Source organism: Rhinichthys klamathensis, unplaced genomic scaffold, assembly GCF_029890125.1.
Source record: "Rhinichthys klamathensis goyatoka isolate OS25496 unplaced genomic scaffold, OSU_Roscu_1.1 h1tg000446l_1, whole genome shotgun sequence".
NCBI lineage: Eukaryota > Metazoa > Chordata > Actinopteri > Cypriniformes > Leuciscidae > Rhinichthys > Rhinichthys klamathensis.
The window spans coordinates 2,006,934-2,031,072 of NW_026606941.1; the positions used below are offsets into that span (position 1 = coordinate 2,006,934).

The 24,139-nt window shown below is 37.5% G+C and overlaps 3 protein-coding genes across 5 annotated transcripts; 2 read left to right on the forward strand and 1 right to left on the reverse strand.

Annotated features, from left to right (window-relative positions):
• Positions 1–2,087: 2,087 nt before the first annotated feature.
• ltb4r2b (leukotriene B4 receptor 2b) lies at positions 2,088–6,107 on the forward strand. Of its 3 annotated transcripts, none has more exons than XM_056236352.1 (6): positions 2,088–2,299; positions 2,396–2,526; positions 4,002–4,596; positions 5,256–5,456; positions 5,558–5,598; positions 5,676–6,107. In XM_056236352.1, exons 2-6 carry the CDS (start codon positions 2,489–2,491, stop codon positions 5,878–5,880), a joined length of 1,080 nt encoding a protein of 359 aa, XP_056092327.1. In that variant the 5' UTR covers positions 2,088–2,299; positions 2,396–2,488; the 3' UTR covers positions 5,881–6,107. The 3 variants fall into 3 exon arrangements, with proteins under 3 accessions (XP_056092327.1, XP_056092328.1, XP_056092329.1); XM_056236353.1 differs by having other exon boundaries at positions 2,396–2,467; XM_056236354.1 differs by lacking the exon at positions 2,396–2,526.
• Positions 6,108–10,943: 4,836 nt separating this feature from the next.
• Positions 10,944–15,235, forward strand: sdr39u1 (short chain dehydrogenase/reductase family 39U, member 1). Its single transcript, XM_056236355.1, has 6 exons — positions 10,944–11,063; positions 11,570–11,676; positions 12,149–12,231; positions 12,331–12,452; positions 12,721–12,873; positions 14,538–15,235. Exons 1-6 carry the CDS (start codon positions 11,048–11,050, stop codon positions 14,963–14,965), a joined length of 909 nt encoding a protein of 302 aa, XP_056092330.1. The 5' UTR covers positions 10,944–11,047; the 3' UTR covers positions 14,966–15,235.
• Positions 15,236–19,549: 4,314 nt separating this feature from the next.
• mettl17 (methyltransferase like 17) lies at positions 19,550–24,046 on the reverse strand. The gene is made up of 14 exons (XM_056236350.1): positions 23,859–24,046; positions 22,700–22,838; positions 22,407–22,556; positions 22,246–22,333; positions 22,072–22,153; positions 21,921–21,994; positions 21,496–21,590; positions 21,343–21,413; positions 21,140–21,247; positions 20,648–20,716; positions 20,445–20,495; positions 20,252–20,344; positions 19,876–20,075; positions 19,550–19,735 (listed from the first exon to the last, which is right to left on the reverse strand). The coding sequence occupies exons 1-14, from the start codon at positions 23,934–23,936 to the stop codon at positions 19,642–19,644; spliced, it is 1,392 nt and encodes a 463-aa protein (XP_056092325.1). The 5' UTR covers positions 23,937–24,046; the 3' UTR covers positions 19,550–19,641.
• Positions 24,047–24,139: the final 93 nt, after the last annotated feature.

Here is a 24,139-nt window from a genome sequence, read left to right on the forward strand (position 1 = left end):
GCAAAGTGTGTTGATTGGTCAGTGAGTACAACTACATATTTTAGGGTGAACTGTGAAGTATAACTTTATGATAGCCTACCCACAAGAATCTATTCCAACACACATTTTTAAAAGCAGAAACACATTCTCTTCTGCCCAATAGAGAATTCCCTGGACAGACACCAGCAAAAGTCTTGTCTGGCAAACAGGTTCTGAGAAAAACATATTTCATATTCCTTTTCCACATGCTTAAACATAGTGGCTATTTTTGTTTTAGACAAGACACTGATGCTGAAAGTTTGTCCATCTATGACGCCATAACTACAGTCATTCTCTCTCTCTCTCTCTCTCTCTCTCTCTCTCTCTCTCTCTCTCTCTCTCTCTCTCTCTCTCTCTCTCTCTCTCTCTCTCTCTCTCTCTCTCTCTCTCTCTCTCTCTCTCTCTCTCTCGCTCTCTCTCTCTCTCTCTCTCCCCCTCATCATACTTTCCCCCTTCTATGTCCCTCCCCTTCCTTTTCCCCAACTCTTTATCCCAGTTCTCCCTCCTTTCCCTCCCCCTGTAAGATCTGTTTCTCATTATCCTCTGTAGTCTGCACTCTGTCTGAAACGGGAGATGAAAAACTTAAATAAACATGTTCTCTCTCTCCCTCTTTCTGCTTTCTGACAATTCTCACAATAATTATCTTTTGTCTTATTTTAAAGCTTGTCTCAAGTTTGATGCTTAGAAGTGAGCTTTCCATGGCATCTGTTGCTTGATAAGTTGATGTACAGAGGCATCTGGCTGGGATTCATCAGTACTGGAATTACATTCCCATTTAATTTAGTGATGGGAACAGCCATAATTCTGCGAGAGAATAGAGCATATACAGAATACAAGCCTTTTTTGAAATGGGATCTTATGGTCTTACTGTAAGCACAGGGCTTGATTGTGAGGTGGCCCATTTCATTATATAAATATCAGAGTTATGCATGAGCTTCTCATCAGCAGCAATCTGTGCTGGCTTCAACTATACCATCCAAAAGCATATTTATGGAAGAATGTTGCCATCATGTGGACAACAAAGATAGCTAGTATGTTTAGTTCCCACACAGCCTCCAATCACGTCACAATGACATATATGCAAATTTGAGTAACTGTAAACTTCATGCAAAGCAATGATTAAGCTGCTCACTTTGGTGCTCCATTGAACCCAGTCATGAGAGTTTGGAGAAGCTTTTGTTTCTCATGGGAAACAGGTCACTGAATAATGACCCAGAGGTCAGAAATAAGGAAGTGTATTTTCTCGCTAAGTCCCCCCCTCCCCCTCCCCTCTCTCTCTCTTTCTCTCTCTCTCTCTCTTACACACACACACACACACACACACACACACACACACACACACACACACAAACACACACACATACACACACAAATGTCTCATATATATTAGTAGTTTCCCGTTTGGGGAATGTTTAAATTGCCATATTTTGAAAGACATATCTCGTGTGTGTGTGTGTGTGTGTGTGTGTGTGTGTGTGTGTGTGTGTGCGTGCGTGTGCGTGTGTGTGTGTGTGTGTATGTGTAAAAAAACCAATTCCTTATTCAATGACATCCTTTTTCTCGTCAAAAGAATAATTTTGGGTTCCCCAAAGATCACAGCAATAGCAAATCATACAACCATCCAATCAATTCCTGATGGACAAAATCAAGTCCTGCCCAAAAATGTTTTCTTAAACAAAAATGTTTTCTCAATATTCATATTTGGTGAATATTGGGTGGGTTGTGGATTTTAAATCAAGATATTTATTGTGCCAGGAAAAAAGTGGTAAAGAACTATCAGAAAAGTCAAAGCAAGTAAGAGCAGGTAGAGGAAACATGCCAAGGCATGTAACTGTGTGATACACACCTCATCCACTCCTTTCCGCATTCTTCTGGAATGCTGTAGCCTGCAGGTTAGAAAAAATAACTTTGTACTTTCATTTAAAAAAAAAAAAGACATGGAAATTGGTGTGTCGAAACATAGGGAGGAGAAAGAGGATGGTGTGGCGGAGTAAATTTGAACACGATGTGTCAGAAGACTAGCAGTTTAGTAACAGAAAGAAGCAGTAGGGCAATGATAAGTATTGATTATTAAATAGCTTATATTAAATTTGATAGAGTGAGATCACTGAAAAACAATATAAACTAACTTACATTTTTTTGAATAAGATGTGAAAGTTTATCTGAGAGACAGGGGAAAGAAGTAGAGAGACCAACTCGGAGACCACACAAGCTAACCAGGTCCATCTGGTCACTTCAGGGAAAATACATTTCAGCCATTCGGATCTAATCAAGTGTATTGGTGAGTTACAAATTTGATTTTCAAAGTGGAAATACATTACAGTCTTATTTCTCATAATCTGCCTGTATTTTTGCATCTCCATCTTTGTCCTTTCAGGCCACTTTCTGTTGACGCAACTCTGTCCAATTTCTCAATTTCACTCATCTTTGCCGTTCTGAGGTCAACAACGTGCGTAATCAGAACCAACTGATGACATTGCCGACTGGACAATCGTATCTTCTTACACTGTAGGGATTACAATACTGAATAGGTTCACCACAGTTCAATTTGTGAATATCCTCCCAATGCTATTTCTTTAAATGCCTTGCTTTACCTGTGTTCTTTTAACTTGACTTTAAATGAGGTATTCTTTTTTTGACAATTGCTGTAAAAAAATAAAATAATAATTGTACTTTTAGATAGCAGAAGAGAGCTTTTGGGATGAGGGTGAGGACGTGATCCTCTACAGCACAGCATAAGTGGCTTTAGTTGAGCGCAAGATCACAGCAAGTTGTAGCACGTTGTTTCCATGCATGTTTTTTTCATTGATGGCAGATTACTGGCTGAATTTCAATAATTACATGGTGGCTGAGAGCCCATCCTTGATGCTGGCTCATACTTTATTTGCCCACTGAAGCAAAAAAAAAAACTAAACAAAAAAACCCCTCAATAATTCATCGTACATAATCTGAATTAGGTAACATGCTCAAATTTAATAATTTTTTACCCCACCTGATCATGTGCTAATAATAATTTCAAGTTAGTCTAGAAAATAAAAGTACAATGTTAAGTTTAGTTATTTTTTTCAAATATTTTTCAAGATTAGTGGAGTACCTTACAATTTATTATAGGCTACATCAACATGTCATGTTTGATTCAATGTGTTACTTGTCATTTCTTATTAATTATTTGTGAAATTTACAAGCAGAGTGAAAATTGTTTGAAAGTAAATCCTACACCATTTTTTTCAGTTTATAAAAAAATTATAACAGCTGACAAATAAGTCAAGTCAAGTCAAGTCACCTTTATTTATATAGCGCTTTTTACAATACAGATTGTATCAAAGCGCTTCACAGTGATAACATGAAAACAATATAACAAAGTTTGTTTCTAAAAGAAATTGCGTCAACGTCCACCTTAAGTAAGGCAGATCAATAATATTATTGAATATTAAATGTTAAATGTCCCCAACTAAGCAAGCCAAAAGCCAAGGCAACAGTGGCAAGGAACCAAAACTCCATCAGGTGACAGAATGGAGAAAAAAACCTTGGGAGAAACCAGACTCAGTCGGGGGGCCAGTTCTCCTCTGGCCAACGTAGGAACAGTGCATGATTCGGGCAGCATTACAAGTCAGATTGGATCGGAACATTTAGAGTTATTTTGGAAGTCCAAGTATGCACGCTGGTCTTAAGACGAGTTGTTGAGGATCAGTGCCGTCCACCATAGAGAGTCCATATCGCCCGTGTAGAGTCGTCACTTCATAGGCTTTGTGATTGGAGCATCTGAAGTCTCCGTGAGAGGCTGGATACAAAGTAAATAAGTAAATACATAAATAAATAAATAATCTATCCTATAAGCTAGTTTGCTAGTCTTGCCTGTTGTCAGGATAGTCTGTTGACTGGTTTTATAGGGATTTAGACACTTTTTAAAGACATTTTTAGCAGGGTTATAGGTTATGAAACAATTTCCAGCTTCGAATAACATTGCTTTCTGATTCCATCAGTTCTTCTGACGCCTTCCTCATGGGATCAGAAAATGGGAACACCTCCATGGATAACACGACAACAAACGATCCTGAGGGTGGGAGCATTGTGGGTAACAATATTTCTGTTACCTTTGGGGCCCTCATCCTCAGCATCGTCTTCCTCCTGGGTGTTCCTGGCAACCTCTTCATTATCTGGAGCATCCTGGCACGAGCCCGCAAACGCTCCGTCACTACCCTGCTCATCTTCAACCTGGCGTGTGCAGACGGCTGTCTGATGTGTCTGACATTTTTCTTTATAATTTACCTTGCCAAGCAGAAGTGGATATTTGGAGGTGTCATGTGCAAGCTGCTTTTCTACTTGTGCAATACAAACATGTACGCTTCTATTATGATCATTACGCTGATGAGTCTACACAGACTAGTGGCAGTGGTGTGGCCCACATACTTGACTGCTTGTACTCGTAGACGGATGGTATTACTTGTGCTCGGGGGCCTGTGGATTGTTGTATTTCTTTTGGCACTTCCTGCTTTGATATTCAGAGAAGAAACAACAAAGAATGACCATGGAAAGAAACGCACAATATGTGCAACTCATCACCAGCATTCACAGCATGTGAGTGGTTTCTCTTTGCTCCACTGATGCTTGAATACTTGATTATGATTGGTCTATCTATCGTCCATAGCAATGCTGTATCAAACTGCTTAGTATTGCATTTCATATTTCTCATATTTCACGCTGCAGACTTGCTCTCTTTTCATATAAACCAGTGATTCTCAACTAATGGGCCCGGGGCTTCTAACTTCTAACAGGGCTCTAGGATTAATTAATATTATTTAAATTAAGTTAAATTAATAATAATAATAAAAAACACATCAAGGTGTAAACAATATTTTTTGTAATATTTATTTGAAAAGTTCTTATTTCATTGTGAAATTATTATTTTTAAGAACTTTTGTTTTATTAAAGAATATACAACTCTAGAAACATTTGAATATATTTACATATGTTTGAAAACAAGCTGCTCATAAATGCATACCAGAGAAATTATTGTAATCTATATGATGAACCTTTGAACATTTTGTTTAGTTATTAATTATATTGAAAATTACCTCAGAAAACTTCATTGTTTAATATTACTGTATAATATACGGTAGAATGAATATAATATAAACTACTCTGGGTGATCCATGTTTATTTTTCGATAATGATCTGCAGACTGTGCATTATCCTTACAAAATGTCATAATTCATACATAATCTCATTATGAACAGGTGGTATTCCAGTACACACTTGAGACAGTGGTGGGCTTCCTGGTACCATATGTGATCATAGTCAGCAGTTATGTGTGTATCCTTCGCCGCCTCAGACAGACCATGTTCAAGAGAAGGATACGATGCGAGAATCTTATTCAAGCCATCATTGTGACGTTCTGCATTTTTTGGCTTCCTTATCACATTATTAATATAGTGCAAGTAAGTATTCTTTATTTTATTTAAATCTGTTAATCTTCCCAAATCCTAGGAATTATATTGTAACAAGTGTATGAATGAATTATCCTTTGTCTTCTGGTCAGGTGGTGGCAGCACTTATACAAAAGGGACCAACCCAAAAAAGGTAAGTGGTGTGTTAAAGATGTTAAAGTACAGATATTTCTCCAAAAGTCAACCACCTCCTTCTCTGTCTATCCCCAGATTGGATAATATCTCGCAGTCCAGCCGTGCGGTTACATCCGCTCTGGCTTTTATCAGTAGTTGTGCCAATCCTATCCTCTACGCCTTTGCTGGACGCTCTTACATCAAAGCTGACGGCCTGGCATTCATGGCCCGACTCTTTGAGGGCACAGTCCTGGACTATGGTGCCCGAAGAAGCCAGACCAAAGAGGTTATCAGACTTTAAACCTCATGGAATGGATAACCAAAGTAATCTAGGACAGGACATTTTTATTGATACTGTAGGGAATAAACACCAGGACAAATTCATAAAGCAGCCATTTAAAATGCATTTAACTCCATTGATATAAATGAGCTAATTCACCTTCATAATAAAATGACCTTTCAAGTTTGCAAACTGTTTACAATGTTGCAATGCTGTTATACATTAAAACAATCCTGGTAAATCTGGAGTGGTTTTGCATATGTATTGTATTCTCATGTAAATATAATTAATATGCACAAAGAGTACTTATACCTCACAGCAGTGTGTACGTTTACTTTTACAGGAGTGGGATTATGAAATTACATGAGCATGAGAAAATGCACTTTAGAATTATACTTTGTGCTTCCACTTGTCGGTAGTACAAACTCAAATGCAGAAAGCAAACACTTCAGGACTCGACAGTTTGAAATCCAATTTCATAGGAATAAGCATTAAATTCATACCATGAATTAAGCCAGATATAAATGAGAATTTATTGTAGCAGTTTCAAGTCTTTACATCACTGACAGTATATATTGCCTTTCAAACTAACAAGACAGCATGCAACTCAAAATGGACAAATCTACAAGCCACAATTATATATTCTTATGTTAGGTAGCATAGAATTGTTTTTGTCTCTAGCAGGCCTATGTAAAGAGAAATTAAACCTCAATCAACTCCATAGTAGAAAGCCAGTAAATACCTAAACAAAGAAAAAAAACAATACACAGACTTAGAATAAAAAGATCTCAGACGGTTCTTTAAGGATGCACTTAAATGTCAGAATGAAAGAAAAACCTACCTTATTGAACACCTCCCTGCTAACATTTTTATAAGTTGAGGTTCCTGCAGAATATTAGCAATGATGTTAGAGCATTCAGACTAAACTTAGATTCGTTTTAAACAACGAGCACTTTTTCAGAGCATGTCAAGAAATCACTGAATTTCATAAACACGGACGCATGCAGTTCATAAACTTTGTGCAAGACATTAGCATGAGAAACATGAGATTTGGACTCACCATTTCCATAAAGGCGGGTCCCTGTAAAATAAACAAATTATCAAACATTAGAATGTATTCTGAGGGAACCATAACATCTCATAGCTTTATTCCGCAGCTTTAACCAGTCAGTGCAGTAGGTTTGTAATCATTAGATTCAGGTGAAACACGGACTGCAAAATCATCATGTCTAGGTTGAGAAGCTGCGCACTTGGTTCAGGCAAAAACGTTACAGCAATAATACAGCCGGGTGTAACATGCGGCATCTGGATGTAGTTAAAGCAGATGCACCTGACAATTCAGCAACCAACAAAACTTGTCATTGAAAACACATAACTTATTGGCTTTCAGTATTGCTCTAAAATATGAATCAAAAGGTTAAACTCGCAGAATACGCTCCAATGGGTCCATATTAAGATTATAAAAACATCCTTTTGAACTGTAGCTATATAGCGTGCACGCCCTCTCATATATATATATATCCTTTTTTTCTAAAACGGTCAGAGGCCGTAGAGAGCGGTCCACTTCCTTTTCGTCTAAAATTAACATCTCTTAAAGCCCATATATAAAGCAACAAAATTAGTGCTAAGGTACCAATACAACTAAAACGGATTTCAAAACAAATATTTCGATGACTGCACACAAATGTTACAACACCATTGAGAATTGCCAACAGAAAGGAATTTATCGAATTTATCTTCTAACCAACCAAGTTTCTACAGAGAGGAGAAAAACAAACAAAAACACGCTTTTGGTTACAGCACCCCCACAAATTATGAACTATCATAGTTGAAGGGTTGGACTCCGAAGCCACTGCCGCTTCAATGTATATCTAATGAGGGACTAAAAAGCAACGTATTAAATCAATATTGATCCTTCTACATATTAAATTATTTAAATATGTCTGCTTCAAGCTTATGATATTATACTTAATCATATAATTACCTTGTTTACTGGATTGTGCTCTCCATATTTTTGAGAGAGGCATGCGTTAAAACATTTAATCTTCTAGCCAACCAAAACATCCGAGGTCACTTCATCCTGTCACTTACATGACCAATTCTTAGTTAAAGCATTTACTTTTCTATATTCAATCACTAGCCTGTCTGTACCTCTAACTGTGAGAAGAACATGTCATTAGTATGTTTTGGGCAAGTATCCTGTTAGAGCCAGAGCTCAACCAATTTCAACCTTGAAGCGGTGTATCCGTGTAGGTATTCTTTGTTACAGATCAGTATTGGTAAGGTGAACAACTGGCACCCTGGGGAGATGTATGACTGGATCTTGACAAGCTGGTGCCCAGAAACGTATATCTGACTGTGACCTAGGAAGGTCACCTAGTGCCTAAAACAAGGGTCCTGGTATCATCCACACATGGACAGATAGGCAGAAGCACATCTCCAATTATACAGCCATTTCCCAAGTTTATCCATTTCTTAGCCAATCAGAACCATTCAACCTGCAGTAATGACGTAGTTTAGAGACTTGTATAAGGTATTCTTGCTGTGAAAATGTGAATGTATGGCAGAGCGGCCTACGAACTCCTTGTGAGTGTTGAAGCGGACTTCTGCTGATGAAACTGCAAACTATTCTTCAATTGACTGCACTTCTGATTCAGGGTCTTCATTTATTATATCTAGTCCTTGTTTCTTTGACATACAATACCCAGAGAAAACGCATTAAATTCAGGCAGACCGACATGTGAATTGAATAGAATAGCTTTGATTAATTTGTGTTGTATGAATTGCCAGCACACATAGTATGACGCATTTAAAACCGTAGTTGTGGGCATAAATTAATAAATCTGTTATACTAAAAGGGAATTGTTACAGTGTGTGCTATTATTGTATTTTACTTAATATTACTAATTGGCATGAAATATTGTTGCATGGTTCAGTACTGCACAATGCTGATAGTTCAGTTAAAAGGTAACTTGCCGTCCTTAACATGGCTGCAGTTACGCTCCAATTTGTGTGGATCACGTGGTAAACGACATACAGCTTTCGTAGGCGAAAGATAGGAAAGTGGATTTCTGCAAGTTGTCAGAATAAACTGACTCTACTAGCATGAGAGTCGATAGTCAAATTTCAATTTTCACTGCATGATAGTGCAACAAAAATTGCACATTTTGTTTGCTGGTTTGGAACAGAGCATCTTTGGATAGAAACAGCTCTGCTATATTAAACTCATGTCCTAAAATATCTTGAAACCTTTGTATGTGACCATGTTATGACACGGCTGGGTTAATTTATCAATCACTGGGAAAGTTATTTAAATTTTTCTTGAGGTGATCTGTTTTGTAAGTGCTCTAACAGCGCATGCGCGTACACAGGATGGCTATTATTGTTATTAATTGGCTGCAAACATGTGAAAGTCATACTATAAATAGAATCTGCTTTCATACAGATAAATATCCCCCCTTTATGTTGCATCTTATTCTCTGTTTGATTGTAAAATTAAAGATTTATTTCTCACTTTTTTCCTCTCAGGCAAGGCTCAGGGTTTGTGGGTCGTGAGCTGAAATGTTCACTGAAAAGCAAAGGCAAAGAAAATCACAATCATATCCAGGCACAGGCAGCCTGGTCCAGAAAAAAAACAACATGGCATGAATATTATGGAACTTACATTGAAGACTATTAACATCTCAGACTGGTCTTTAAAGATGCATTTACTCAAGGTCAGAATGAAAGAAAAACCTACCTTATTGAACACCTCCATGCTAACATTTTTATAAGTTGAGGTTCCTGCAGAATATTAGCAATGATGTTAGAGCATTCAGACTAAACTTAGATTCGTTTTAAACAACGAGCACTTTTTCAGAGCATGTCAAGAAATCACTGAATTTCATAAACACGGACGCATGCAGTTCATCAACTTTGTGCAAGACATTAGCATGAGAAACATGAGATTTGGACTCACCATTTCCATAAAGGCGGGTCCCTGTAAAATAAACAAATTATCGCACATTAGAATGTATTCTGAGGGAACCATAACATCTCATAGCTTTATTCCGCAGCTTTAACCAGTCAGTGCAGTAGGTTTGTAATCATTAGATTCAGGTGAAACACGGACTGCAAAATCATCATGTCTAGGTTGAGAAGCTGCGCACTTGGTTCAGGCAAAAACGTTACAGCAATAATACAGCCGGGTGTAACATGCGGCATCTGGATATAGTTAAAGCAGATGCACCTGACAATTCAGCAACCAACAAAACTTGTCATTGAAAACACGTAACTTATTGGCTTTCAATATTGCTCTAAAATATGAATCAAAGGTTAAACTTACAGAATACGCTCCAACGGGTCCATTACACCGGTATGGTTATGAAAACGCATCCTTTTGACCTGTAGTTATGGAAGTTATATTTTCTAAAACGGTCAGAGCATGTCGACCGTGAACTACCCACTTTTCGTCTAAAGTTAAAAATAAGTCAAATATATTTTTTTAATATAAAAAACTATATAAATGGCAACAAAACTAGTGCTAAGGTATTAATACAACTAAAATGGAATTCAAAACAAATATTTCGATGACTGCACACAAACGTTACAACACCAATGAGAACTGCAAGCAGAAAGGATGTTACTATGGCATGAGGCCGAATTTATCTCCTAACCAACCACGTGTTTCTACAGAAAAAAGCGCTTCCGGTTGCGGGCGGCACCCCACCCCCATAAATTATAAACTGAATCAGAGTAATATCATTAAATTCAGGCAGTCCAACATGACGTGACTTATGTATAGAAAAGCGTTGATTAATTTTTATGTTATAGGAATTATCAGCAGACATAGTATGATCCATTTAAAACAGTAGTTGTGGGCATAACTGAGAATGCACAATAATTCCAAAGATTTGTTTTACTAAAATGGAATTATTATTATTTACAATAACATATTTTAAATATCATATTACACATTGGTATGGAATATCATTGTTGCATAGTTAAGTACAATGTTCATTTTCAGGTAAAGCCAAGGTAGGTAAGCCGTCCTTATCAACATGGCTGCAGTTACGCTCCAATTTGTGTGGATCACGTGGTACATACGACCTTCGTAGGCATTTAGGCACAGTAGTCGCAGGCAGAAAGATGTGAAAGAAGTGGATTTCTGCAAGTTGTCAGGATAAACGGACTCTACTTTACAAGCATAATGAGAGTTGTAATAGGTATATCACATTTATCAATTTTTTCGTTATCCCTGCATGATAGCGTAACAAAAATAGCTCATTGTGTGTGCTGGTTTGTAACCATAGACTGTTTGTAACTCTGCATGAGAGCTATTTTTTTTATAGAAACATTTAAAAGTTATTTATGTATTAAAATATCCTGGAACCTTCTTTGATTGTATGTGATTGTGTTATTATGATATGGCTGGGTTCATTTATCAGTCACTAGATAAATGAGAGTTTGATTTTTCTTAAGGTGATGTGTTTCGTAAGTGCTGTAACAGCGCATGCGCGTGTACATGTGCGCGAGGTGGCTATTATCAGAGCCCTTTCTCTGCTATTATTATTGGGCTGCAAATGTCATATGCTATATATATATATATATATACGATTTTATATATATATATATATCTTATTTCATACGGATAAATGGTTGTACCTTATATTCTCTATTTGATTGTAAAATTTATAAAGCTTTAGTTTTCTCACTTTTCCACTCTCATCAGGCGGAGGCTCAGGGTTTGTGGGTCGTGAGCTGATACGTTTGCTGAAAACCAAAGGCCATGAAATCACAATCATATCCAGGCAGCCTGGTCCAGGACAAATAACATGGGTATGATGTAACTTACATTAAAGACTATATTGATATGCATCAAAGTCCACCTTATGATTTTTGGTATCTGTAAATATGTCAGTGGTGAATATATATCTTTACAAGCCAAAGTAATACCAGACATGCTATGATATTATTCAGTATCATAGAAATAATAATGAATTTCCTTGTAAGGCCTGGCTCAGTTCAGAGTTTTTCACTAAATGTGTGATGTGTTAAATGTAAATGTTGATGATGAGGCCACTTTTACCTATGTCAGGGGTGCAAATCTCAGTTACTGAACTGAAGGGCCACAGCTCTGCAGAGTTTAGCTTCAACCCTAATTAAATGCAACTACAAGTCCTTCAGGATTATTTGAAAACTTCAGGTATGTATGTTGGAGCAGGGATGAAACTAAACTCTGCATGTCTGTGGCCCTCCAGGAAATGAGTTTTGGACCCCTGAGTCCCTGACCTATGTTTACTTATCACAGGCTGATGTAGAATCAGGGGGCCTCCCGCCATGTGAGGGCGCTGTGAATCTAGCAGGGGAGAATATTATGAACCCTTTGAGATGGTGAGGACTTTTTCCCCCCCTCAGTGTATATAAATAATTATCTTCCCTTTAATATGGTTTTGTTAAAATAATTTTAATAATTTGTATTTGACACTCTAGGTGGAATGAAAATTACAAAAATGATCTGTTCTCCAGCCGAATAAACACAACCAGAATTCTTGCCCAAGCTATTGCTGCATCACCTACTCCACCACGTTCATGGGTGCTTGTTACAGGAGTAGGTAAATAAGTGGTGGTGTTTTAGCAAGCTAGACAAAATATGACTTTTTTTTTAAAATCAAATAATACAGAATAACATGACAGAATAATCTCATTCACTTCTCTGTTCATCTATAGTCTTGTCTCCTCTATACTGATTTGATCATTTAAAGTAAAAAAAGTAAAAATAATGTTGTTGTTGTTTTTTTCTACAGTTAAATTTAATTATGAATGAATTGCAATTTTATAATGTAGACTTTTTTGCAGTTTTTCTCTGATTTTTGTCTTCAGCGTGTTATAAACCTAGTCTTCAAAACCAGTACACTGAAGAGAGCAACTGGACACCATTTGACTTCCTGTCTCGCCTGGTGAAAGAGTGGGAGGGGGCAGGACAACTTCCTGAAAACTGTGCTAAGAAAACAAGACAAGTGATCATCAGACCAGGTGAATCTAAACAAATGTCTCATTCATTATAAATACCTTTATTCAACAAGGATGCATTAGATTGATTTAAAGTGAATGTAAAGACATTCATAACACAATAAGTTTCTATTTCAAATAAATGCTGTTCTTTTGAAGTTTCTATCCATGAAATAATTCTGAATATCATGGTTTCCACAAAAATATTAAGCAGCTCAACTGTTTTCAACATTGGTAATAAGAAATGTTTCCTGATCAACAAATCAGCATATTAGAATGATTTCTGAAGGATCACATGACAATTCAGCTTCACCATCACAGGAATAGTGTTAGGGGGGTAACAGATATGATGAATGAAGACCAGTGGTCGTGAGGTTGAAGCAAATAGATAAAATTTACTGAAGAATAGTTTGCAGTTTCATCGGTAGAGCAGGCTTCAAAGTCTCACAAGGAGGTCATAGGCCAGAGACTCTACCTTACACAAAAATCTCACACCAGTTATACCATTTCCACAGGCAAGAATGACATGAGTACATACATGTTGGCTACTTCTGATTGGCTAAGAGAACATAAAGTCTAAACAATGCCATACATATAGATAGATAGGAGGGTAAGTCATTAATAATATAGCTGTCTGCAGAATCCAAGATGTGACCCTGGAGGTCATAGAAAGGCGTCTCGGGGTCTGCTGTGGCATCTCACAAGACCTGCACAGACAAACACAAAAGCACAAGAGAACGCACACACAAAAGCACAAGAGAATCACAGTTTCTCCAAAGTTGAAGAGGGCCTGAGCTCACCATTATTAGGACAGACTACCAAAACATACTGATAGAACATTCAGTATGAAAGAACACTCAGAAAGAAATACAGATAATGTTCACTTTATTCATTAATGAAAATACACATGGTAAATGGACTGCATTTATATAGCGCTTTCACAGATGGCCACCAAAGCGCTTTACATATTGCCTCACATTCACCCATTCACACACCGACGGCGGTGTCAGCCATGCACCTTGGTCAGGTGGAACCGGGGATTGAACGACCAACCTTTCGGTTTGTAGACAACCTACATGAACCACTGAGCCACTGTCGCCCCTAAAAGTACAACTCTGTGAATCAGGTCACATAAGTCACGTAGTGTATGACCCCTGTAACCCTTGGTCAGCAGAAAACAGACAAAGAGTCATCTGATGAGGGTCTTCTTCAGACTTAACCTCTTCTATTATCTTATCAACTGTTTTCCCAATACAAAGAGCCGGTTCTCAGGGTCCTCCTTCAGGGCAATAAAGATTAGTCACAGACATAAGAATGCACTTAGAAAGAAACTGGTAAAAATGCTGACAGCAACATATGGTTAACAATATATGTTAATCACTCATTGAATATAGAAATGATTATATAAACATGCTTATACATTTTTTTTTATAGGAATAATGTAAGCACTCAAAATTATATATTGAAGAGGCAAGGGATTCTGACCCCAACCCTTCAATAGTGTACATTTGAAAATATATCAAAATAGAACACAGTTGTTTTTAATAGTAATATTTTTACAATATTACTGTTTTGACAGTATTTTTGCTGAAATAAATGCAGCCTTAGTAAGCATCAAAAACAAGTCTTGCTGAATCTTAACTTCTGAATGGTAGTGCAATTATGTACTTTCTTCCTCTCACTTTCAGGTGCAGTGTTAGGGCGTGACGGTGGCGCCATGAAACAGATGATGATTCCCTTTTGGCTTGGCCTGGGTGGGACGCTTGGCTCAGGACGTCAGCCCTTCCCTTGGATCCATGTTTCAGACCTTGCTGGTATCATTGCCCATACCTTGGAGCCCCATGAAGGACCACCATCCACAGAGCCAGATGTATTTAATGGAGTTGCACCTGCATTGAATACAAATTTTGAATTCACTAAAGAGTTGGGCAGTGCTCTAAAAAGACCTACCATCTTCCCTGTGCCTGGCTTTTTCTTGGATGTCGTCCTCGGATCTGAAAGAGCTGTTATCCTCACACAAGGCCAGAAAGTAGTGCCCAAGAGAACTCTTGAATCAGGCTTTGAATTTCAATACCCAGATCTTACTTCTGCTATAAAAGAAATTGTTGGATATTAGTGATCAGTCGAAACAGAGAAGAGACATGAAGAGATTCTTTAATGCATACTAGTGCAGTTATAACATATAATTTATAATTATGCATATACAAAATAAAGCTTGCTTGTACAAAAACAACAAATACATTTAAATAATTTGATTTAATGTAGATTATCTGAGAGAAACAATGGCTTAACTTTCTTTTGATTGTCTGTCCCTCGTAAGAACAAGTTATATTTGTCTGTGTGTACAAAATGAGCACTGCATTTGTAAATAAATGTCTACATGAAATGTTTTGAGTCCAGCTGTGGTATCATTAGATGATAAAAGCAGATGTTATGTCTCATGACTTTGAGTGGCTATATTTGGCTCATCTGTCTGATTCATGAGGTCTTCCTCTAGATGGAACGTTTACATATTTTTCTTAAAAACTACCATTGGAACAAAAGCACATCAACAAAAAAATCTGTGTATGGACACAATTCACATACACCAGCTTTAATCTTAGATTCACTTAAATGTGCACAACATGCTTCTAAGGAATGTATCATTTACTGCTTCCTATAAAACTAAAAATACGGCCAATAGTAATAAAAAAACTTGTTAACCTCAAGATGAATTATGTTGAGATACAGCACAAAAGTAAAACTTTGTGGAACTGATAGTGGAAAGTTTAAGTACCTTAACAATCCAAAATTGCACATATATGAAAATACTCATTAAAGGTGCTCTAAGCGATGTCATGTGTTTTTTAGGCCAAAACATTTTTTGTCACATACAGCAAACATCTCCTCACTATCCGCTGGCTGCCTGTCCCCTGAACACACTGTAAAGAAACGCGATCTCTGTAGACAGCCCATGCTTCACAAACAGCACCAAAAACAAACTGCAGCGACCCGCTCCCCAAAACATAACAAACTGTTCCAGCCAATGACCGACAAGAAGGGTTTGGGGGTGTGGTTTGGGGGGTTAGTGTGCGGATGAGGAGGAGGGAGGGTCTAGCTAGCCTCCGTTTTGTTTGACAATAGTTCGAACGTCAACAAGAAGTGACGTCACCCAGGATCGCTTAGAGAACCTTTAAATATTTTTGAGAAGTTGACATTTCTAGTGAAGGGTTGGTCAAAATCCCTTGCCTCTTCAAATACATCTATAATCATATATCCTTTTGAATGCTTATATACTTCCTTTATAAAAATCAATAATCAAATATATTCATTATCACATAATAATTTTTATATTCTTTGTGCTTGTGAAATTATATTTTCTTAAATGCATGTGATGTAAGTAACCAGTTTCTTTTAGGTGCATTCCAATCTTACTTTGAGATTTCACGTAGTACACGCAGGACACGAAACCCACAAGGCCGTTTGTCTCTTTCTCTGGTTTATGGATCCTTAAGGCGTCGTGAACACATATGTCCAACACATATGATCCTTCGTTGGACATATGGTCAAGCTATATTGGACGCTCATTGAGCGTTACTATCGAACTTTAATTGTTGTATTAAAATGTATTCTTTCCAGTATATTTCCTTCCTTGGGAGTAAATGCCAGTTATCTGTTTTTCTCCCAAACGAGTGAATGTTTTGGTATACTTAACTGATAATAAGGAGCTCAGACTCTCTTTAGCCTTGATGGGAGCTGTTATTTGCTAGTGTCTGTTATTTGTGTGTGTGTGCGTATGACATGCTATGTAGGTTCTGGACGTTCGGACCAGACAACCCGGCGCCCTTCTCTAACCTGCGAGGCCACCACAGACCTAAATCTAATGAGTGGACGACAACTATCCTGACTAAAGGCGATAGGCACCCCTATCTCCCATAGACAGTAAAAGAAATGGACAGAGCGATCTCATTGGAACTCAGTTGAGACAGTTGAAGCCCACTTTTAGCGATTTTTGAGAACTTCCGTTCCTGACGCGCAGACTCAGACCGACTCAAACTAAGCTTGATGACGTGAGCAACCTGTCTGACAGACGTGAATCTTCTAGTAGCTGTGCGTGAAAATTGCCAACGTTAATCTTGCAGAGACGGGGAACTTGAGCAAAGAGTCCTTTATCGTGAGTGAGCAGGAGTAAGTATTCCGTTGCTTTTATGGACTCATTATCTATGGGCTTCTCTCTTGACGGGACGTCCCCCCGATTGCCTGCGAGCTTCTCCTCCTGTCTGTACGGTAATTTCTGTACAGCGCGACAGAGAGTCGAGTGGTTATGACGCAATCGTTAGCCTATTTTTACTAAAACTGTTTCTACGGGGCCATAATGTAACATAGAAGGTAATGGAGCCATTTATACATTGTCGTGTTTCTTTAGAAATAAATAATGGACAAATGGAGTCTTTAAACGCCTCAGATGTAAAGTTATTCGCTGTCAAAGTGACGCCAAAATGAATGGTAGTCAATGGAAATGCTAACGCAAGTGAAGTTCTGCTACAAGATGGCGGCACCCGGCCGGCTTCAACTTCCGGTCGATGGATTACCCCCTTGCTATCTCCTCACATGTGTTAAATTGTTTAGGCTCTCATGTTTCTTAGCCAATGAGAATCATTCAACCTGTAAGCAATGACGTAGCTTAGACCTTGGAAATGGTATAACTGCTGTGATCTTTGTAACTGTAAGTGAGGCGGCCTACGAACTCCTGTGTGAGTCTTGAAGCTGACTTATGCTGATGAAAATGCAAACTATCTTCAGTAAAACTTTTCTTTAATTTTTTATAATTCTGACTCCGAGTCTTTGACTGTAGACCCCTTACACTAGTGTTGTATCTTGGTAACTTTTTCATGCAGCTATTTAAAATAAAGACTAGCAAAGGCAAAAGGTGTTTAAAATTGTGAAATTTTATACAACTTCCCTTATCCAATGTTTGTATTCAGTGCCACGAGAACAAGAGGTATTACATCAGTCAAACTATTTACAATTGCTGCCTGAAAAAAAATCATTTATGTATATTTTAATGCTTTTAAAACATTACATGACTTACATAACATATTTTAATGTATTGGTTCCAAAAGGTTTATGTATCATTTTAAATATGTAAAATGTAAGAAATTGGTTTGTGTAAATGGTATTTTCTTAATAAAATACACAATTACATTATGTATTACTTTTTATATTCCAAAAATATATTTAAAAAAAGTCTAAGGACACGTCATGCCTCAACTACCCAATCACTGCCAAATCATTTACATAAACACCACCTTGAATGTTCTACCGAGTTTCGTGTACTATATTATAACAAACGAAAAAACAATTATCTGGGAAATTAGTACCTGAAATGTTTTATAACTTTACGTTTTATAAATGTTTTACTTCGCATTACCTAAATGACTTACCATCTATGTAAAGTATTGTTCAGTAGCAAGCATATAAAAACACTCGTATTCTACGTCATGAATCAGAGCGGCAGGAAGCTCACTGTAGAGGTCACATACTGAGTGCTCGTCACTCGCCCAATCACCTCGGGGAAGGTCTGAGACAAGAGCCAATCGCTGTCCTAGCAGGACATCATCTGAATGGATGAGCGAGCGCACAGAAAACTCGGGTCACAGCGCGGTGTTCTCGCATGAGACGTTGATATATGCGCAGATTACAGCAAATCAACTGATGCGATCCCCGCTGACTTGGAAACACTCGCGGCTGGCAAATGAGTTCAATGTGTGAGCTAGCACAAGCTGCTAGAACCCAATTCAGACTACTCTCCCTCCGCTCTTTTGCTGATTAATATCCATTATTATTTCCCGGTTTTATAGACAAGCCTTAAAGGGATACTCCACCCAAAAATCTAAATTCTGTCATCATTTACTCACCCTCAAGTTGTAGCAAACCTGTATGAGTTTCTTTCTTCTGCTGAACACAAAGGAAGATATTTTGAAGAACGATTGGAACCAAACGGTGGTTTGGAGTAAATGATGACAGAATTTTGATTTTTGAATTTTGGGTGGAGTATCCCTTTAAGGCTAGTCCCGAAAGAAAAAGCACGTTTAAACTGTTTTAAATGACAGAAACTTGCACTGACAAGTCTGACATATCTTAAAATATGTCCCAAAAAAAATGCATGTTAAATATGTCAGTGAGTGACATTATTTTGTCTCAAGATGCACACTACACTAGTAATGTTATTTTTTTCTAAGGCATGTTTATAAAAGCTACATACATGTCCTAATTCAACTAAGGCCTATTGACCATGAAATCAAAATGGAAATGTTCTTATTTTTATGGAATATTGCAGTATTTGTTATTACTGATTTATCCGAGCACAATATGCACATGCATTTTTTATTTTATTTATCATAATTTAGAATCAAAATGACTTTCCTTCCCTATTGCAACAATGTCTCTTCTTTTCTCTGATGACGTGTTTACTGGTGCAAGGGCGGGACAACCTGTCATGAGATCACCGCATTAGCAAACACAACCATCCAATCAATTCCAATCAATGGACAAAACCAAGTCCCGCCCTTCTTGTTCAGAAGCTGTTTCACTCCAATATATGTCACAGTAGGGAAGAACTATCGCAGCTTCAATTATGCTGACTTTAATTTGGATTTTGTGCTTTGATACTGGTGAATAGTGAGCATTGGGTTCAGTGCATTAGCAAATCACAATCAGGTTGCATTGGTCAACTAGTGTATTTGGAAAGAAACATTACAAAAATCCAACTGTAATCCACAAACACTGCATTAACAGATTATCGTAGTAGCCTCATTGAGTCTCGTCATTTTCAGTGGAATCTTCTGCATGAAATATTGGCAGCAGATCTCCCCAGTCACTGCTACGAGCACATCTGTACATGTCCCTGTTAAAATGGACAACAAAAATCATTGTTAAAACAACCTGTATGATCTCCACCTGCATAACATAATAGAGGTAGTAGTTTAGGAGGAGGTCATTCACTGAAAATGCAAGAAGAGATCCATTAATGAAAGCACAACATACTTCCCATGATGACGGGCTGTAACAGCGAGTTGTTTAAGTTCTCCATTGGCGCAGCACAGCTGACACTGAACATGTCTGGGTCGGCGACGGACTTGTGCGATCAGTCTGGCCATGCCCCAGTGCTCAGTCTCCTGAGCCTTCTCTCCATCGGACCTGGATATAATCAGGAAACTGAACTTCTCCTGCTGCCTCTCTTGGCTCTGTAATGATTGATTCATATAGAGAGATGGGGGAGAGAAATATATATTGGATTATACAACCATCCATAACTACTTTATAAATAGCCAAAATGTTGACATCTTATGAAAACTACAGAACAAAAATTCAGTTATTCAAGACGAATGTCACAATTCGAAAGCCGACTGCTTGAACTTACCCGAGATAAGGGCAGAGAATAGTAGAACTGAGTGAAGTTACAAGGTACTACAGGTCGCTTGATCATCTTGGGACAAGGCAGCTCATGAGTGCACTGTTCAAAATGAAACCCAGCAGTAGATATTGTCAGCCACATATCAGTATATCATATTAATGGTACAATTAAGGATGGTTTCAATGATATTTCAACCTACAGGAGCAAATATAGATGGTCTCCTCAAGTCATGCTGTACCTCCTCTTCTCTCTATAGTTATACAGTAAAGGTTTGAGAGAAATTACATCAGAAACTTTCTGGTATTTCTGAAGATTTCTGAAAGATGCAGTTCTATCACTACCACTTCAAACAGAAAGACATATTTTAGCAATTTGACATACAGCAAAAAACTTAGATCATACGTTAAGTATAGCGTCTCTGGCCTCCATTAAGATTTGATGGCCATCCTTGGTTCCATTCTCCACCAATACCTGTACAAATTATCAAGAACTGCATTAGGAAAACTTAATTCTGTTTAGATAGCAGTGTTATTGTAGCAATATTTATTTAAAGTATTTATTAATATTTTGAATTAGCTATAACGTTAAAAAAATAACGTTTTTATTTTAATTCTAGTAATTTTGTTAATAGGTTTTGTCATTTTTTTTATTTAGCTTTGATTTATTTTTATTTCAGTTTTAGTTTCAGTAATTGTAGTACTTCAACTTAAACTACACTTCCAGATTTTATTATTTGATTTGATTTCAACTTTGTTTCGATTAATACAAATATTTTTAATAGTTTTAGTTAACAACACTGCAAGACAGTAAAAAAAAACCTATATTCAATGTCACAGTTCCATAATTTATTAAATTAGTTTAATCAATAAGAATAACTCGAGCATCATCACTCACAAGGTAGGAGTTGGTTTTTCTCCAAAGTGTGAAAATAACATTCAGTCGCTCGTTCAGATTGGCCAGTTCTGACAAAGAGAAAGCGGCTACCACAAGATCAAACTGCACCTGTGGAAAGGAAATACAGTTGTTTTATTCACTTGTGTAAAAGCAATGTATCATTTGGGCAAATAAATTCAATTAAGGATGTCAGCTGAAGATACCTTAGGAGAAACAGGGAGGAACTGGCGGAAATATACTTGCTGGATTACTGGGTTATCCATCTCACTGCCCCCTGTTTGGTACAAACGAACACTTTTTTCCTGTAAATTTGTTTATATAACACTGTGCTTAAAAGTTCGACTGAATGACCTTACCTTTAAGAAGTTGTTCTGCCAAGGTGTTCATGTCTCCAGAGCTGTCTACACAAACATACTCCTTCAGTGAGTCTCCCCAGAGTGAGTGTGATGCCCTGAGTGAAAGAATAAAAGGTTACACTTTATTTTACAGTATGTGTACTTACTGGTAACATAATGTAACTACATGGGTTAAGGTTAGGTTTAGGGGTAGGGTTAGAACCTTGTTATAAACCAATTATTGTAATTGCTATAATAAGTACATGCACATGCACATAGTATCTACCGAATAAAATATAATATCAATTCACTAATTGATATACAATTAAAACATGCATCTTTCAAAGCAAGTTAATAAATACCACAATAAATCAATCCTATTTATAAGCCCCCAATGTTCTTTTCACTTTAGAATATTAAAATATGAATATCTAAATCATACTCACCATGTACCTGTTCCGAGTCCTGATCCAAAGTCCATTAGAGAATGTGGCACAAATAAAGGCTCTCTCTTCTTAATCTGAGATGTATATCAAAAAGACTGTTTACGACAGAAAAAAATGCAATGAAAATACTGTTAAAATGTGCATTAAATACCTCATTTAATGCTCTGAGGACAGCAGCATAACCACCTGCTAGTCTAGCAGCCATATACACCAACCCAAGATCTTCATTGTACCTTAAAATAAATCCAGAGTTATCCAATAAAACATACAAAACCTCACAGTCCCATTCTATGACAAATCTTTCATACAGATTATGTATTTGTACCTTAGGGAAGTCCTGTGGTATGTTGTTCTTCTCAGTTCAGATAATACTCTGTTTTTTATTCGAGCCTCTAGTTTGTGGTCATTGCCATCTGAAGGAAATATTTAATAATAACTGTTTTATATACAGTCTTCAGTGTACAGTCTATCACATCTGTAACTCACCTTTATGGATATCCCCCTCTTGCTCCAAAAATGTCCTCTCAAGAAGGGTGGCTTTCTCCCTGAGTTGTGAAGTTTCTATCGCTCGCTTCCTGCTCCAAAGGAAGTTGGACAGCTTATGTGCCCTTTCAGTCAGACTTTTTACATCAGCACCTAAATATCAAATAAAGGCATATAAGAGCAATTACACACACAACTATAGCGACATGTGATTGATATGTGCATTTCAGAACACAGACTGATTTGAATGCTCAAGACGCAAAAAAATATAGACTGGTAGATCAATGTTTACTTACTTTGTAAGACGGATTGTGCTGCTACCTGCAGTTGCTCCGGTAGGCGCACTGTTTTGAGGTTTGTCACACCGGGGTGCTTTCGATGAGGAGCACCTTTCAAGAAGTCGGCCTGTTCCAGAGGTGCTGCAGAACTCTGACACTTAAAAAAAAAGGAAGAAAGAATGTAAATGCTATGTATTGTACATACAAGTACATAGCAGCTGGTTGGAGGGGAAGGTGGTATTTTGGTATCATTGAGATACTATTAGTTTTTTTTTTTTTTTTAAAGAATGCCTAAAAGTCCCTATCGTTTCAGTTTTAGTAATTTTTAATACATAGCCACTGGTGCTCACTTGATAAACTGGAGGTAAACATCAAATTATAAAGATGAAATACTCCAAGGCACTCACGTGGTGAAAGTAAAAAGCTTTTGATTAACTAAATCAGTCGGCTACACAGCCTTCTGCAGGATATATATCCTTTATACTTTTTGTATTTTTTTAGTGTGTGTATACCTCACACACATACCTCAAAGGCCACATTCAGGACCAATCACGAGTTTAACCAATCACTGCGCAACAATTAACATATTCTCAATCTTTTATTCTTTTTTCTATTTACTCGTTCAAACAAAACGTTTCGTCAACAAAAAAAATACTTTTCTCAAGAAACTATTTTAGTCGGACAAGAAAAAAATCATTTAAAAATTATTACACCCCTTACCATTATTTAAACGAATAGCTATAATTGGATATTATATAATGGAAGCAACATAGACAATAAAATCGCAGCGGCAGGAAGCTCACTGTAGAGGTCACATACTGAGTGCTCGTCACTCGCCCAATCACCTCGGGGAAGGTCTGAGACAAGAGCCAAACGCTGTCCTAGCAGGACATCATCTGAATAGATGAGCGAGCGCACAGAAAACTCGGGTCACAGCGCGGTGTTCTCGCATGTGACGTTGATATATGCGCAAATTACAGCAAATCAACTGATGCGATCCCCGCTGACTTGGAAACATTCGCGGCTGGCAAATGAGTTCAATGTGTGAGCTAGCACAAGCTGCTAGAACCCAATTCAGACTACTCTCCCTCCGCTCTTTTGCTGATTAATATCCATTATTATTAAGAATTCTGTAACTTAAGGATTCATCATTAAGATATATGACGGATTAACTCACCCGTTGCGCTTCTCTCAAACATAAAGCAAAATGGCATCTTGAACATTTAACATACATCCGGCTGCCCAGTAAAAACATGTTTTATTCACAATTACTACACATAACAACAAATTAGATACTGCATTAATTTAACGCCGTTTACAGTAACTGTATGTTAACATCGGTCAGTATGTAGCGTTACGGTCGCGAGCTCATGTGGTCGTCGGCAACACGACTTCAAAATAAATCCGTGTAGAAAGAAACTGAACAATTCGTTCCTAGATAACACAGGTCCGCCGTCC